The 18,759-nt window shown below is 30.8% G+C and overlaps 1 protein-coding gene across 1 annotated transcript in view; it reads right to left on the minus strand.

Moving 5' to 3' along the window:
- Positions 1 to 18,215, minus strand: part of LOC111707950 (uncharacterized) — an 18,910-nt gene extending 695 nt beyond the window's left edge. The window contains exons 1-13 of the mRNA XM_023481147.1: positions 18,007 to 18,215; positions 16,374 to 16,453; positions 15,387 to 15,437; positions 14,256 to 14,325; positions 12,841 to 12,896; positions 11,965 to 12,030; positions 10,502 to 10,552; positions 8,557 to 8,666; positions 8,158 to 8,252; positions 6,821 to 6,891; positions 5,797 to 5,813; positions 913 to 976; positions 482 to 532 (exon numbers count right to left, since the gene is read on the minus strand). Of these exons, the coding sequence (XP_023336915.1) occupies positions 482 to 532; positions 913 to 976; positions 5,797 to 5,813; positions 6,821 to 6,891; positions 8,158 to 8,252; positions 8,557 to 8,666; positions 10,502 to 10,552; positions 11,965 to 12,030; positions 12,841 to 12,896; positions 14,256 to 14,325; positions 15,387 to 15,437; positions 16,374 to 16,453; positions 18,007 to 18,044 (820 nt within the window). The 5' untranslated portion in view covers positions 18,045 to 18,215. The remainder of the gene's footprint in view (positions 1 to 481; positions 533 to 912; positions 977 to 5,796; positions 5,814 to 6,820; positions 6,892 to 8,157; positions 8,253 to 8,556; positions 8,667 to 10,501; positions 10,553 to 11,964; positions 12,031 to 12,840; positions 12,897 to 14,255; positions 14,326 to 15,386; positions 15,438 to 16,373; positions 16,454 to 18,006) is intronic.
- Between the last annotated feature and the right edge of the window lie 544 nt (positions 18,216 to 18,759).

The raw sequence follows: 18,759 nt of genomic DNA on the forward strand, positions 1-18,759 counted from the left end.
CCCCCCCCCCCTCCCCGCCTGGAAAATATGATAATAAGGACCTGCCCCAGATCTCAATAAAAAATGGACCAGTGTCCCTCTTCAGTTCAACATAAACATCAATATAACAAACCATAAATTGCACAGTCATAAGGCCTATCAGGAGTACCTAGTGGCTGGCTGACCATTGCCCATTTGAAATTATTCTTAATGAAATTAAACTTTTCAGGCGCTTTGCACCCATCTTCCATTTCAATTGTGAGTACATTGTAAGAAAAAAAAATTCGCAAATTTTATAACTAAAATCATGGATTTTCAAAATTTTTAAAAATAGAAATTTCATTGAGGCAAATTTTTGACAATTTGATCATCCATAAATCTTTCATTGGGTCACGCGAGGTCCCACAAAAAATTTGGGCCTGATTGGTTTAGTAGTTCTGACGTTTATTGGATAAAAACAGACAAGCAAAGTTTATTAAATATATATAGATGATTGACCAACCTTCTTCAAGAATATATTCAGCCTGTGCCCAAGCTGCTGCCTTATCTCCTCCTAATCAACAAATGGGATTAATTGACATAACCCAACCTTAAATTTACTCTGCAGAAACATCTGATTCCTTTATTTTCTACCCATTTAAAGTAATATCAAAGTAATATCAACAAGTTTGATTTTTCATTCTAGGAGCTGTTTTTCCTCTGGGCTTAATGCATTTTTATCATACATTAAAAGTATCATCAAAGCACTTAAGAAATACTAGTATATAATTATACTCTATTATTCCCATATTTATTCAATTTGAATATTAATCTTCAATACGTCAATATTTTGATCATTGAGTATTTTTAGTTACAAACAACTCAAAGTCTTATGTTTCATTGTACTTAACTAGTTTTAATATCTTAAATTTTATGAATTTTATTACGAGTTACCTATTATATAATATCTATCCTGAACTATAACAGATGCACTGTCTATCCTTGTATCTATTCGTATCTGAACATATTCATTATTAAATCAATATTCATGATTTTATTCATATTTCAGTTTTGCCGAGGGGTTTTCAGCGAAAGCTAACTTTCGCGAAAAAAATTTCAATTCTGTGCAAATATTTATAGCATGATTTTATTCATATCAGTCTTGGGTTTCCAGTGAAAGAAAACTTTCGTGCAAAACTGTGCAATTCTGCTCAAATTTGCATCCATATCCGCATTTATCTACAGAAAGAGTTTTGCGAAAGCAAGCACAAATATGCGCAATTCTGCACAAAAAATTAAATTCCTCGCCAAAAAGAATCCGCGCAAAGCTGTTTACTATGTGGAAATATTTACCATCCAGCATCCACAGCCTCAATTTTAATTTTTTTGCATGGAATTTGTTTAATAAATGTTTAATGATAAAATATCAATATCACTAACCGTAGGTTTGTGAACAAAGGAAAAATGTATTATGTGAAATTGTTGTCTAGTAGCTTAACCACACAAAAAAAAATAAAGGAAAATGTTGACAAAATTCAAGTGACTCTGGATTTTAGCAAATCTGCATGGATACATTCTGTCCGTTTCCATTCTTGTATTCTGTGTAAATCTGTAAGTCACAATTCAAAATTATTGATTTTCAGATGGAAAAGCACTAAGTGAACAGTGCCCCCCCTAGACCTGCAAAGGGGAAGCGTAGCCCCCCCCCCCTCCTAGAACTCTTAAACTGATGAGTGAGATGAGTGAAGAACATAGAAAACATAAATTGCTGTTCATTCGATGCACTAAGAAAATTGTATACGTGGTAGAGATGTCAACGTTTTGATTTTTCTAGATTTTAGCTTTCGTTACGATAATGTTCATCAAAAGTATTAACGTTTGAAACGTTACGTTGCACATTATGAAATTTTATGGCATAGAGTAACGTTACGTAATGAATTTTTTGCACTTGAATACCTTATACAACGTTAAGCTTTATTAAATGTTATTGAAAAAACAGTAAACTCCGTTACGCTTTTGCTTTTGATGTTTTAAAAAACTTTCCCAACGTTTCGTTAAAGCTTATGTAATATAACCACAATTTTTAATGTTCCACTTTCATGCAAGGTAAATATTTTCAGAGACCTTACGTTACACTTTCACTTGGTTTAAGATCTAAAAGATGACAAACGTTTTGCTTTAATAAAACGTCATTGGGGCATAGTTCTGTACGTTACAATGCATTTCAGTGCAAAGAATATTTTTTGTTAACGTTACGTTTTATCTTAACTTTTCCAATATAAACTCTTTTAATTACGTTTAGAAATTTTACTAAAATGCACCTTTTCTTACGTTACGATTTATCGAAACGTTATTGTGAAAACTTTTTTGTAACATTTTTTTACAACCGACAATCAAAACCGTTTTTCGTTTCGTTTCTAAGAAAGATTTGAAAAAATGTTCTTTACGTTGCGTTGTATTAGATGTTCAAGCCTTAATGTTTCTAACGTTACACTTAATTAAAATAATATTGTTTCTAAATGAAAGCATTGAAAGATTTTTTCCGTGATAATTACATTTTTTTACTAACCCTGTATGTTGCTGTTGTATTGTTAACCTTTTTAGAGAATGTGTAGAAGAATATGCATTATGCAATATAAACATGTTATAATATTATTATGTTTAACGATTTTTAAAATTTGTAAATGAAAGTTTTTAGCATTAGACTTTCAACTCAAAGTGTGTCTTTAAGGGACTAGAGACGTAATTTGAAGTGACCTTTCATTTATGGAGTGGCATGTCCATTGTCCAGTAGGGGTGATCAATATTGGAATAGAGCCAACCGCCCACCGGAAGTCGCTGCGTTTTCACCGTAAGGCCACAAAAAAAATTTATTTTTTATTTTCATGTTATACATTAATTTCTTGGAAATTCAATGTTAAATTCAAATCTGAAAAGCATTTAAAAAATTTGAAAATTGAGAGAGTCTGAGCTGAAAAAACTCATCAAAAACATTAAAAAGTTTAAAAACCGGAATTTAGTACCGTTATTATAAAGATTTATTCACACACTAAGATATAAATACATATATAAATGGTGTAGTTTAAATTTGTTTAAATAAATTTTTTTGAAAATACAGGTTTCCAAAAGAAAAGAGAAAAAATATGCCAAATTATGCACAAACAGAAAACATTGATTTTTACTCATTACATAACATATTTATTTGGCCATAACTTCTTTAGATTTTAATATACTTAAAAATGATTTTCGAATCTGAATTCAGCATGACATATCCAAGAAAATGATGTATCATATTTATTTTTTGCAAGATACAAGATAGGAAAACACTCCTAATTTTCAAATCATCAATCAGATAAAGGTATACACGTTACCATTGGGAATCGAGCATGGCCCTCTTAAAATGGAGGATCACTTGAAATTATTTATCATCGTGTATTTGACGAGCTTAAAAAATAGACATGTTTTTAGGCACTTCATAAAATGAGTTGAAATTCGGCAAGGCAAACCACTTTTGCATTTTTAACAGTTTCTTAATTATTTTAGATTAGTTTAGGGTTAATTTTTTCTTTTTTTACGCAATGCAGGCTGACCCTTTTCTTCTATCTAACAGAATTCATAGTTTAAAATATGTAAGGTCTACATCATTGGGTAGCAAAGATATAGGGATTAGAAATATAAGTTTGTTAACAAATTGCAATTCCTTTAGACATTCTTCTCTAACAAGAAACATTTATAAGATTTGAATTTTCACTAATAGCATGTTACAAAAAAACTCGTTTACACTCTAGAAAGGAGCTAAGTTTTTGGCATAAACTCATTTTCTTTAGTCTTTGCTCTTAAAATAATCAGTCGAATCTCTTACATTGATATATTAGAGACGTTTTGAAATGTTTTGATTGACAAAATTATTGTTACGCTTTTGAAATTAAAACTCAGCCCTCATAGTCTAACGTTTTATGAACAACATTTTCATCAGACATATATCTAACGTTAGACTAATCAATTTAGTATTCAGAGAAAAGTTATGAAACATTTTGATTTACAGAATTACATTTTTTTAAATGTTATACGTTACATTATTGAAATTTTACTCTGTAAAAAAACTTTCGTTTCCTGATTATTAAAATAATAACCCATTTCTGCAACGTTGAATTGTTCATTATACTATAAGGGAAAACGTTTCAAAACGTTTTCATTAACAGTAACGCATTTTTCAGTTATTCAACGTTACACTTTTTATAAGTTGAACTTTGAAATAGAAATCCTTTCGTTACGATATTCAATCAAATCACAATTCATTTTTCAAAAGTTAGACTTTCAAGCTCCCTTTGGAAACAAAACATTTCTTTACGTTATGGTCAAAAAAGTTGCAGATATTAGAAAAATAACGTTACATTTCCACAAAACGCTAACGTTGGGGGTATGTTCCTCTAACGTTAACGTTTAACGTTACGTTATTAGAATATATCCAAACGTTACACATTATTGTAACGTAACGTACAAAAACGTACATTTTACGTTACGTTACACTATCGTTGACATCTCTACCAGACAGCTAGCCACCATGACAGAAGTCCGAATGAAAAATCTATTTAGAATGCACATTCATCCTAATCGGAATGGGCGCTATCAGGGGAAGCGAAGTAAAACAATTATTTTTAAATGCCAAGCAATGAAGACTTGAGTTTGGAGGTACTAAAATACCATTTTTGTTTTTTAATTTAAATTTAATTTTATTTGCATATTGTACCGCCGTTTTGTAATCTTTCTTTTTATTATAAACTAGCTGAAGTGCCCGGCAGTGCCCATGGAATTTAAAAAATCAAATTAGAACAAAAAACTGATAATTTATTTAGCCAATGTCATCCCCAAGGGTGTGTATGAGTTTCCTCACTAAAATTCAGCCCATTTGATTCAGCCGTTTGGCCAGCCATTGTAAACACATAAATGAATGAAGAGCTTTATTATATAGATCACAATTGTGACCCTACTTTTTTTCACAACAGAAACTTTTACAAGTCATAGTTATTTTCTGGACCTTTGTCCTTTTTATCATCTCATAGAATTTAAGTTTAAGTTGAGTTTTTCATTTACAAAAATGTCTTTTACTATCTCTAGTTTAAATACTAATTATTAATAACATAACAGTATGATAAAATGTCGACTTTTTAGAAACCATGTTTTTTCTGCTAGTTTTGTTTAAAGGCGAAATAAGTATAGTACTTGCAACGTAATTGGACTGTATGTGTACCTTCAAAGTATCTTATACTTTTATGCCTGATATCCAAGAAGCCAAATTTTTTGAATTTTCAGTTCAAAGTTTGCCCCCCCCCCCTGTAGGAGCTTCTAGTAGGGGGCAAAAAAATTTCGCCATCCCCCCAAGATTTATTTCTGTATACGCCCTTGCTAGCGAATTCAAATTAATTTCTTCACTGTCTGCATTTATAAAGCACAAGCTGAAGCAATCATTGCGCACGATTCAAAGCAATTCAGAATTCTGATTGGAAATCTTCCTTACTGCACAATATAAAATTTATATTTAGAAATTTTCATCATGAACATCAAATAAAAGATGTGAAAGATACAAGTATGTAAATGAGGGAGGCCCTCATTTACTCAATGAAAGTGCAAAGTCAATGAAATTAATCAATCAAAATCCTTTTTTTGTGATTGTACTTGAACAAAGTTGTGACATTTTACTCTGCACTTTCCAGATTTCTCAATTAGTGAAGAAAAAACATTAAAAGGTTTGGATTTATTTTATAATAGCGCATAATCTTGATTCATACTTTTCAAGATAATAGTTGAATCTGCATAAAAATAATCACATTTTGTTACCTGTAGATTTGTACCACCTAATCAAAAATTCAAAAGTGATATATTCAGTGTCCGAATTTAATGAATTTAAGTCGTGTCTCAAATCCCCCAAAAACCGGTTTCAATTGAGCGCCAGCTTAAATCCTTGAAAAATTTAATACAATATTTAGTGGGACCAACCATATTCGGCCTTGGGGTTTTCAAATTAAATATTTGAAAAATGAACAGAAAATTGTAAAACTGAACAAAACGTTTTTTTCTTATTTTTTTTTATATAAAAACGATGGTTTCCATTTTGAGATTTGAAACACCCTATATCCAGTTTGAATTTTATTAAATTAAAATATTCTATCTATCTATCTGCCTGTCTATATTTTTCTAAATTTTGTCCTAATTCTACCCAAAATCTCCAGTATTCCAGCCAAAAAAACTAAAATCATGTGTGTACAAAAATTATCAAAAAATTTGCTTTTATTACTAAAATAACAGTTTATTAAAAGTGTATAAAAAGAAAAAAATTTGTATTAATTTCTGTTCAGAATTATCATTTATTAATAATTAAAAAAATTTTGTTTGGTAAAAGTTTGTTACAAAATGCGAATCGTTGTTAAAAGTTTTAAATTGTTCATTTGTTTTTTTGGTTCGTTTTAAAAAAAAATAATGTTTTTAATTTATCTGAAGAATCTGCAATTAATTTGTTGATTGTTTGTTAAATTTTTATAAGACACCATCATTCTTGAAAGATTTATTCATTCAAAAAACATTGTTCTCAAAAATGATGCCCATCTAGCTCCAAGATAATATGGATAATAATCATTTATTCTCTGAAAATGTCAAGCTGTTCATAATTGACCTTGAGGTGACTCAGGTAAGCGGGGTTTAAAAAGTAAAATGTAAAATCCTGACTAATCTGGATTTTAACAAAATTAATGCTGATATTTTTTTGCTTGAATGTAGATCCCAACTTTCCAACTCTAAGAAAAAAAAATCAAAATAATTAGATCATATTTAGCCAACTTTGTAGTTTAATCATTTGAATTATTTCCTAAAGCAAAGTCATTAAATCCGTAGCAACCAGAGCTAACCCAATATCCTCCACAGTAGGTTATCATACCCCTGGGCGTAAAAATATGTTAAACAGGAGAAAGCATTGAAAGAACCCCCCCCCCCCTCGAAAACTTTTGAGACAAGGTCTGTGTTTCCCTTGGAAATGGAGATAAAAAATTTTGAACTTTTAACCACAAAACTTCTATAACTTTGAAATAATTTGCAGACTCATCCTATTGACATTGTCACAGAAGAGCTGAGCTGAACAAAAGGGAATGTCCACATTTCCATACACAGGGCTTTCTTACTATGTTTTAGAGTTTTCTCTCTGATTTCTTTCATGCAGGCCTGATCTGGGATCTTTTTATGGCCTGATCATGGATCTTTTTATGGCCTGATCTGGGATCTTTTTTATCAAGAACCAAAATGGAGGATGGGGAGGGGTATTTTTCGGACATTTTTTCAGAAAATTGGTAAACTTGTTTCCAAGGTACTAGTACAAACGTACGTTTCGGACCCACAAAAGTCGCCCAGACGATACAAGGTCAGACATGGTACAAACGTCGGGCTTTTGTTTAGTTTAAAAAAACCATTGTTATAAAAAAATAAATTGAAAATCACTCAGTCTATAAGATCAAACAGTTTTAGTTTGAAAGTACCAAAGGTTAATACCATCAAGTTGCAAAGATATAGAGTATTTGAGTTACTGGGAAAAACTCAGTTTCTTTGGCTACTGAACTGTATCCAATGTAATCTGGAGTACTCAACCTGTATCCTAAATAACAGCTGAGCCTGCAATTTAAAAAATTCGGGAAAATATAGCTCTGGGCTAAGCTGCCATTGGGCCTTATTTACAACGCTTTAGGATTCAAGCTGCATCTTATTTTCACTAAGATGAGTTCAAAAAACCGTTTTAATATTATATTTGGCGGATTTTTGTGGCAAGAATTGACGCATTGTGGGTTTTTATGAGAACAAGACTTTAACATTGAACCTTATTCTCCACTAAAACCAACTAAGGTCTGTTTTATTTTCATTGGGCCTAACTCCTTAAGTTGAGCCGAAGATCTTGCAGCTGTCAATCATGTGACACAACTTAAGTTGTCGTCAGAGTTGGCTCTTAAAGTCAGGCTTAAGGAATTACGGCTCTAGTCGAAGTTTTTTTAATCGGGGGTTCTGAGCCCACGATTTAAAAACTTTGGCTCGAACCGTTATAGTTCCTTAAACCCGACTGTAAGACCCAATCTTTGACCCAACTCTGACAACAGCTTGTGTAACGTGATAAATATAGAATTTTAAATAAATATCTAGATTTTAAAAAGTATTTGATTTTACCTGAAGAATTGAACAACAAATTGTCTAAAGTGAAATCCATTGCCTTTAGTATATTGTACTTGCCCATCTGGTCCAAATGTATGTATTTTATTACTCTGAAAAGAATTTACATTAATTCAAGAAATCACCAAAACAACAAATAAAATTATTAAGACTCAATTTGAATAAATTTAATTTTTAAAGTAACGGAAAGAATTAAAAGTTATGAAAGGTTCAAAATCCATAATCCCATTATGCCCTTTAATAAGGATCATTGAGTTGAGTTAACGTTATATTTATCATGATAAAAGCAGATAAAATAGGTTGTCCATCATTTACTCTCATCGGACATATCCATTTTAAGGTATACTTTTAAGGATATGAGTACCCTGTACAACAGAAACTTTATCCTTTACTTACACTGGGAATGGCATTTCCACCAAGAATGACCGGAATAGTCGGCAGACATTTGTAATCCTTAATTGGTCTTCCCCACTCTGCTCGGTTACCAATGAAATTACAATACAATCCTTAACAGTTAAAAATAATTTTCTGTTTAAAGGATTCGACACTTGTATTAACTAAACGTGTAATAAAACCATCAAATTCAACAAGAATGGTGTAGTAATTACAGCATGGTGTAATATTTAGAATATGACTGCAGTACTAAAGACCCTCAACCCTTTGTATGAATCTAAGCTGATTAGAGAACCTGGAGAAGGAGTGGTACACTCCAGGATCTTATACAGGATAGATGTTAGAGCCATAGCTCCCGTTTATCCCACTTAAGGCCTGGGAACTTGTACCACATCTACACATATCTCAGTTAGTACAGAAAAGTTAACCAGTACTCCCAGATCTTTAATCTACAAATCTAAGAGGAACTTTAAGAAAATTCCAGCATTAGTACCAGTGCTCGTACATATAATTCTTTAGATGTGGAATACTCAACAAATTATGAATTGTTACAATAAAACTTGAAGATTGTAACTTTTAAGTTTGAACGCGGATAAAGAATAAAGGATTTACATCTGGCTTGATAAAGAAGAAAGTAGTATTCACTCAGTACATTGCTTTAGCTTTTCCTGAATCAATTTGTATTTTTAAGTTAAATGAATATGCATACCTTAAAATAAAAGCTGACTAATTATCTACTACTAAATGTACAATGCATGTTTATTTAATTGCGGTTTCAACAAATACCGATCAAATTTATTAATTAAATGATTAATTTTTTTGTGTTTGTGAAAAAATACTAAACTATAATTTTCCATTCAAACTATGAATTCTGCTAGATGAACTAAGAGAAGAGATTTTAAAGAGATAAGATAAGAGTCTCCCTCGGTATAAATGTTGAATATTTTTATTCAAATGTTTTCAAATCAAACACAACATAATTAATACAATGTCGTCCCTGCAAAATCCAATAAAAGTTTTTTTTAATTTAAAGTTGATAAATTAGTTTTAAAACTTCTTTTAAATAATTTAAAATCAATTATTGATATAAAATCAATACACGAAAATCGTCGTTTTTAAATTAAATTTGTTTCGTGCAAAATGATTTATCATTAATTATTAATTCTAATATTTTCCTCATTGTTACTTAGATATAACTTGGTTTAAATGGCAAAACAACGAAAATTTTATAATTTTTAAAGCGTTAAAAAAATGACGAGGCCATATAAAATTTGAAAAAGTATTTACAAGATTTGTTTCCAACTAAAGAAAAACTGAGAAGGAATTGAGTTTTAGCCACAAACTCTGATTTGCTCACTTTGCAAGCAAAAAAATGTTGTAGACTTTAGATATTTCAAACAAAGAATTCCGTAAGATCAAATAATCAGAGTTTGAAAAATCAAAGGTTTACACTATCAGGTAGCAAAGAAGTATAGGGATTAAAAAATTTAAGTTTTTGTTATGGTATGTTGGCCAATACCTTACACATTTGCTTCTAAACATGTTAACAAATAATATTTTAGGCTATCTCTAAACCGGCAAAATATTCTTTTAAATAGTATGGTGTTATATTTGAAAAAAAAATAGTTTAACCACTGAGCTGATGAAAAATATAAAAAAGACAAGATTTTCCACCATTTTTTGAATTTTTGACCATCAAAAAACAAAAAATTCTGTCACAATCAAAATTTAATTTTCCAAATGTTTGAAAATCTCTCAACAATTGACAGAATTAACCCAATTAAGCAGAGAATGGTTAAACAAGGCCGATATTAGAGGAAAAACAAAAAATAACTGGTCCATTTAGGAAAATTATTTTAAAATGCTAAAACTTCGTATTTTTATATTTGAGGTATTTGTCTTTACAAAACTAAAACATAGAAAAATTTAAGATTATTAAATTAGTTACCTCTATACGATTTTGGCACATATCCTGGGTTACAAACCAGATAACAGCGCTCTAAATAAAATGAATTGAACTCAAATTTTCGAATCCTATATCGATGCAACCTAATGGTGTAAACCATCGATATTTCAAACTAAGACTATTAATCTAACAGAATTCATGACTTGAAATAACTAAGGTCTTCAACATTGGGTTGTACAGTCTCACAAGTATAAAGATTAGAAAATCAGAATTTGTGGCAAATTCTCAATTTCGTTGTTTAATTTTCAGAAAATTGCTATCCCAAATTTTTTCTGTTTTGGGGATAAAAATCTGAATTATTTGTTCTAAAAATTTTGAGAGAATATGTTCCCAACGTTTTTACTGACGATTTTGTGATCCTTAAAGTAATAACATTTTATACTGACAAAACAGGTTTTCTTTTGTATATTTTATTGAACTTGAACTAAACTAATTTACATATCCAACGGTCTTGTGTTTACTGGAGGGCATCGTATTGAGGACCTTTTTGAAGTTTTTAATCTTTAAAATCAGAGAGTTTTTTTTACTCTGATCAAAGATATTTACCAAAACGATTTTTCAAAACGATTAGAAAATCGTTTAACATTTTGAAAAATCGTTTAGTTCAATATCTTTGAACAGCGTAAAAATTTTGCTTTGTGTAAAAGAAGCCAACTTGTCTAGAATGCAATTTTAAAATAGAAATTGTATTTCAGATTCTAGTGAAGCCTTTAAAAAGCCTAAATACTTTGAATGTTTAATAACGGGGTTCAAAATGATAATGCCTATCTCACCCATCAGTATTCGTGTTATCATTTGGGAAAGTGTGCTTTTTGAAGAATAAAAAAAATAAAAAAATGAAATTAAATACAATAAGCCTTGGTAAGTGTAGATAAATGGAGGACATGAAAAAAACTGTCTTTTTACTTTTAGGTCCTTAAACCATTGATAATTGAACTAAATTAATCTTTAAATTAGCACTACTGCAAATTCTATGGATTTGCAGAAAGCTGAGATATTAAGAAAATTAGTGCTTTGACCGGCTCGCGAGTGAACATTGTTCATCAGAATGTATCATGGAATGTTTCGTTTTCTTCATTGGTCCATGAGCTATTATTTTCAACATTTTTTACAGATTTTGTTTAAAAGCTAAAAAATATGGGATATTATGTTTTTTAATGTGATTTTCACTCATTGATTGTTTTTAGGTTTAAATTAAAAAATTTTAATTAATTTAAGAACAAAAAACAAGATGAGCTGAAACTAAAAAAACGTTTGTCCTTTAACACAAGGCAGTTGAATAAAAGTATTTATTAATTTAAAAAGAAAAAGACATGAAAGTGCCCATTGATGGTATGTCCATGAAAAATTTAAGAAAAATAGCAACAAAAAATAACGAAAGAATGAACATTCCCTTTAAATAGATAAAATGGATATTTTGGATAAATTAAATATTTATCCTAAACCTGTTTTGATCTTCATGACACAGTACCATCTTCCATACCGGGGATTTTTACCAGGAGCAATGCATCCTTGTAATTGAGAAAGTATATGAATGATTTGCTTGTTTGGTTTTTTGTTTATTTGTGTCCAATAAACATTAAAATAGCAAAATCGACCGGGCCAAAATTTTTGTTGGACCTTACATGACTCCAGAAAAATTTCTGTGAAAAAATAGATTTTCAAATTCTATTTTTATCATCATTATTATATTAAGCAAATAAAGCAATTAGCAATGAAAAGCTAAGATTGATATTTAAAACAAATACATTAAATGTTGGTTTATTTTTGCCATGTAAAATTTATAAACAGATAATCTATAAAATAAAACAAGACATCCGTATATACATATGTTGTCTATAGCCGGCCAAACGGCTGGACCGATTGGGCTGAAATTCGAAATTTTTTTTCAACATTTTTTTCCATGGGCAACGGCGGGCCATTTAGCTATTCTATCTATATAATAAAATAAGACATTTGTATGGTGTTCAAATTTTGTTTTTTTAATTTGTTTTTCCACGGTTAACCATAGATAAATAAATAAAATGCGGTTAACGCCGGGCCCTTCAACTATTCTATATAAAAATTTGTAATCATTGTTTTTCTATTTGTTTGTTTGTATGTCCGATCATAACTTAGGAACCCATTCTACTGATTTGCCTCAAATTTGGATTGGGGAACTCGGTAGAATCACTGGAATGTTTTTAGCTTGTTTTTGATATTCAAAGAGGGAGAAATTTCTAAAATTGTAATTTAAGACCATGTTTGGGAAAACTACGGAGTAACTTTGAGTAACCTGGGCACTGCTGGGTTCCCAATCTAGTTAATATATAAAACAATACCTTTATGTTTCCATACTAGGGTTGTAGTATTATCAACCTCACTATTATCAAGTTCCCTAAAATATTTACTTAAAAACAATATTCATGTTAATTTATCAAATACATATTTTTATCTAAAGATTTTTGGTAAATGTATTTCTTCTAATGATTGGTTCAAAAATTGACAATTTATATATCATTCTTAAAAAATTATGTTAGTATGTTACATGGTTAATGGCCCAACTTTTTTTTAAATTAGCAATTAACTTTTTTATTATTTTGACCAGGGGAACCCTCCCACGTGAGTCTTACTTAAATAGGGTATCAACAATCTTATTAGATATTTAAATGTTCGATATAATAGTGCAATGATTTTGCGGATTTTTAACAATGCCTTGGCTGATTTTTATCCCTTTACTTTGTTACATTTCACTCTGGGTCATAGTAAATTTGAATTCGAACAGGACCTGCCCAGGCCCCAGTTTGTACCGGCCTGTCAGATAACAGTGTGTACTGTGTACTGACCCAATCCTATGGTAGCCCGGTTCAATATTCTGTACAGTACGTCGCCCTAACCAGACTAACATACGACATGGGTCAATTTTCTTGGCATAGTCCAGTCGGAGGGCTAACTATGACAATCCCCATGGCGCGTTCAGACTTTTACAGTACCCGGCCTAATTTTAGGCCTATTTGACCGACCCCACTGGCTTCGTCCACCGTGATTTACATACTGTAATACAACAAAAATGATACCATACCATACCATACCATACCATACAATGATACAACGGGAGCAGCTGAAAAGCCTATTCAACTATATTTAAGATAATAAAAATTTTAAAAATAAAAACATACTGCAATACTTCTTTTAAAACTCGTTACGACCTTCTTATAATAAAAGTAAAGACATAGTGTTATTTTTTCAATTTTGTGGTCGAAAATGTGTGCTGAATATGCATTTGATTTAGAATAATGCCATTTAAACTTCTTAGACTTATCTCCATTTAAATATTTTCACCTCAAAATTCAAACAAGAATGATGAAAAATAAAAGTGAGAAATGAGTTTTTTGTAAATCTTTTAATGAAATGTCTTCTACATATACTAGGCTTTACTCGCTTTACCGGCTTTACTGCAGCTTTACTGGCTTTACTGGTTTTACTGGCTTTACTGGCTTTGTTAGCTTTGATACAGAAAATAGGATTTTTTGTCGTCTTTCTTTCTTTTGATTTTAAAAAGTTGCTAAAATGTTTGGAAGATGTAACCTATTTCGAAACTTGCATCTTAAACATTTTCAAATATATTAATAATTTTAAAGTTATTACATTTAAAAATCACAAAATTCTTGGCGGTTTTTATTCTAACAGAAAGGAGAGAATTCGTCAATAGTTCCACATTTTTCTGGTCACCACTGTAGGTTTATTAAATCCTTACCCTAGGTTACCAAGAGAACAAGTCTGTGTTGCATTATCGTAAGAAAACACATAGCATTCGCTACCCATGTCTAAAAAGGGCCGAGGGTAAAATTAATCGTTAGATCTATTTTTTAATTTGCATATTTTTAACCTATTATCTTATTAGCAAAAATTTATTTATTTTTAGAAATTATAATCAGTGTCAAAAACTCCTTCCAAATGTTTATATTCTTAACATTCTGCTCGCAATTTCGAACAAAGTTTTCGAAATACGGTGTTACGAACAAAATGTATGCTTGAATATGAGTTGATGAAATTTAAGCTCCGAATATATAATATAAACATATGAGGGATATGAGGTCTTAAATTTTGCAGTTTCGGAACATTAATGTTTGATTGCAGATGAGTTAGGCAAAGGAGGAATTGGGTCTTTGTTACAAACTCTGATTTTTAAATCCCTTTATCTTTGCTACCTGATCCTTATATATTTTTAACTATGAACTTTATCAAATTAAATAGTTTTAATATATCAAAGGTTTACACCACAAGGTTCAAAAATATAATGATTAGAAAATTCAAGTGTGTGGGAAAGGCTCAATTCCTTTATGAGCAAGTCTAATAATCTTTATTAAAAATGTTTATTTCTTAAAAGTTCCTTTTTGAAAATCGTCTTATCAAAAATCACATTTAGCTACAAAATAAAAACTCATAAGAAATCTTTAAATGGACTGAAAACGTAATTTTTAGTGCTCCTCAATCAATAGATGTCCGATTCACAACGGTACCCTTCAAGCTTTGTCTGATCAAGTTTAGAATTAAACATCAATGTTTATAGTTTAATGATTATTTTAAACTGCGTATTTCTAGCGCATGAAAACATACAGGAATTATTAAAAATAAATCTATTTAAACCTAGAAAAACGACAAAATCTTCCACATTATTAATCAGATAAAGGTTTCAAGAGTACCGTTGTGATTCAGGCATTGTCATTTTTTCATGAAGGGTAACTTGAAAAAAACGCTTATAGACCCTTTAATTTCAAAGATTTTTTTCTACTTCATTTATCAAAAATGACATTTGATTTTAAAAAACCCGTTATTCGTTTAATTTAATTTAATAGATTTTATTAATAATAATTAATAGATTTACCATTTCCTCCGAGACATTTTATGCTACAGAGCAACGTAGACGGAATCCTTTCTAAAATTAAAAATAAAGGGATTGTTCAAGGTAATTTTGAGAGACTCTCGATTTATGGATAGGTTGGTTCATTCCCCCCTTTCGTATGCTTTCTATAAAACTAGAGGCCGAATTTAAAGAATTTGAGCCGCGGTTTAAATTTAAGCCGCGGCTCAAATATAAGGTTCACTTGAAATTGTATTACATTTTTTAAGATTTAAGCCGCCGCTGAATTGAAACCGGTTTTTGGAGGATTTGAGACGCGGCTTAAATTCATTAAATTCGGACATAGGTTGGATATATTTTTTTGCAATTCTCAAAATTGATCATCTTAAGCTAATTATTTGTTACAATCAACATTCAACATAGAAGGAAATTAAATGATGTTTTTCTCTTCTTCTTTAGCATCTTCTTCGGGTTTTTAATCTTGGGAGAATTAGCTATATATTTAAACTCTTCGTGTAGGCTCTCAACTTTAACCTTCAAAGACTATTTCATAAAAATTTTCTAAACATTTTGACATTTCAAGTTTTCGTTTTTAAACGCGTTCGTTTTACATGAAACATGATGTAGGAAGACGAATTTGAATTTATCGTTGAACTTTAATTTTTATTTGTGACATTCAGTCGTCTACCCACTCTTACATGAATGATTCTTGAAACAATACTGACTGACAAAATTCTCCTAGTCCTAGCATTTCCAAACTATTATTTGCCTTTTTTGTCAATATTACCGGAGATATAGATAATTTTCTTCAAATTTTAATTCGTCAAATAAAACAAAAATTGTCGAAATCTGAACAAAATTCTTCATATCTTTGGTAAAATTATTATCAACTCTAGAATTTTACTACTAAAAATAAGTTTGGGAAGAGAAATGTTGCAAATTATTTCAAAACCCAAAGACGACCTTTAATTCGTCTTTCTACTCTCATGTTTCGTGGTAGTAACCCCTTACCTGGGTGTGCAGTGAGGTTAAGATTAGCAGCTGGGACTTCCTCTAGGACGAATAAACTTCCTTCTCTAGCCTGCAGCAACCTATTGGGTTACAATTATCAACATTTTTACCAATTTTCATTCTGCTCATGCGTCCCGATTCAGTACTCGGCACTTCATTTGCCATTTTTAAATCCACCCGTCACGAAAAACTACTGTCTGTATCGAAAAATTTTCAGTGATATTTTTATCTCTAATTCCAAGTTCTAACTCACTTTTTATCTAAATATACTTTCATTGCCTGTCTGTTTGTTTGTTTATATCCAATAATAAAACAGGACACTTGTATACATGTTAACCCTAAAGCCGGCCTAACGTATCCTGGGGTAACAAATTCTAAAATTTCTATTTTTCAAAAATCAAAATTTTTTTAAATTTTTTTAATTCCACGGGCAACGCCGGGCCCTTAAGCTTTTATCCAAAAAACGGCTGAACTGATCCTGCCCAAAGTTGTTGTGGGACCTCGCATGACCCCTCACATGAAACCTAAGAATCTCAGGTTTTGAACGATACCTATAAGACATCATATCTTATGTTCCTGTCTCGAAAAATTGACATAAAATTTTGTTAAAATTATACCAAAACGGGCATATGCCAGATTTTGTATAAAAGTTGTAGTATTAAACAGATCACATTCAACAATTACACAACCAATCTGAAAACGATTATATCCCACAGGATGCCTGGGAATCTCAAGATTGCTCATATTATAATTTTTTATTTTGCTTTTTGCATTTTTAATAGATATAATTGATATTATTATTACATATAGTCCATCTAGTCTGTATTACGTCACAATAACTTCAGCCAATGCAGTATCGTTGTCACATGGTATAGACGGAAATCACGTGACCAGTATACTGCACTGCCATTGGCTGAAAAACTAGTGACGTACTACAGACTATACGGATTAAATGTATAATCAATTATATCTATAAAAAATGCAAAATAAACATTGAATAATTATAACAGGAGCAAACCTGAGATTTTCAGGTTGCTGTGAGATATAGTCGTTTTCAGATTGGTTGCGTAATTGTTGACTTTGATCTGTTTAATACTACAACTTTTATACAAAATCTGACATATGCCCGTTTTGGTATAATTTTAACACAGTTTTATGTCAACTTCTCGAGACAGGAACATAACAGATGTCTTATAGGTAACGTTCAAAACCTGAGATTCTCAGGTTTCATCCAATACTATCACTTTCCTTTTTCCTTTACAGTCCCTTCAATGATCCAGTTGAATAACATAAAGTCCCGCAATTGACAACAATAAATGGCAATGTGGGATGACAATTCTTGGTTCACAATTACCGCAAAAAAAGATTCAGAATCAAATATGCTTTTCCGGGTCAAAATCTATTCCACTTTTAAGTTCTCCTTAGAGAGACATAACAGAAAATTTGCCGCCAAACTGTAGCTTGTAGAATCAATTGTTCTTTGTAACCTGATGATGATATAGGTATAACTAGACATTTGATATTTTTAATTTTAACCGTTTAATCTCATCGAATTCACAGCTTCGACATCAGGATGCAAAACTATGAAAAAACAGAAAATTTGTTGGCAGGTGTTCAGTTCCTTTGTTATTACCCTGTAAAAGAAAATAGAAGAAGGAGGAGAAAAAACATGTTGAGGGTTGGAACTCAAGCAATGCTTTGGAAAGGACAGAGGGTAGAAAGCTCTATTTGCATAGTCTTCCAGGCTTATTATTTGTTTTTCGAGAATTTAATGAATATTCGATTTAAATAAAAGGGACAGTCCATTGAAAACAGGAAATAGAAGGTAATTTGTTTTGTACACTAATGGTACGGCTTTGTTACCTCGTAGCCCCTCCAGTTTTGATTTTACGCACAAGTATTAGAAATACAAATTTAACCGGCTGCGTATTAAAAATTCGAAACATTCAATTGTTCTTCTCCAATGCTCTTTGATCGGAGGAGTTTTGTTTGAAAATAACAGATATACTTTTTACTTGCAATTCACTTTAGTTTAACGTCAGTAGGGATGTAAACGATTTCATTTTTTGAAAAACGATCATTTCGTTATGAAAACGACGACGAAAAATCGAAAACGAAACGATCGTTTTTATAAAAAGTTCGTTTTTTAATACTGGTCGTTTTTAAAACGATAATTTTAAAACGATCGTAAAAACTCAATTTTCGTACACGATCGTTAACGACGACCCTTCGTTAACGATCGTTAATGAAGAGAGGAAACCGACCTAAAGGGCATCTGTACTTATCATTGAGTAGTTATTAAAAAGTTTTAGCTCCCCCGCAACTGTTTTACTTCATGTAAAGTTACATGTCGTCTTAAATGAAGTAAAAAAAATTCTCAAAAATA

The sequence above is a fragment of the Eurytemora carolleeae genome, unplaced genomic scaffold (assembly GCF_000591075.1).
Source record: "Eurytemora carolleeae unplaced genomic scaffold, Eaff_2.0 scaffold711, whole genome shotgun sequence".
In the NCBI taxonomy this organism is placed as follows: Eukaryota; Metazoa; Arthropoda; class Copepoda; order Calanoida; family Temoridae; genus Eurytemora; species Eurytemora carolleeae.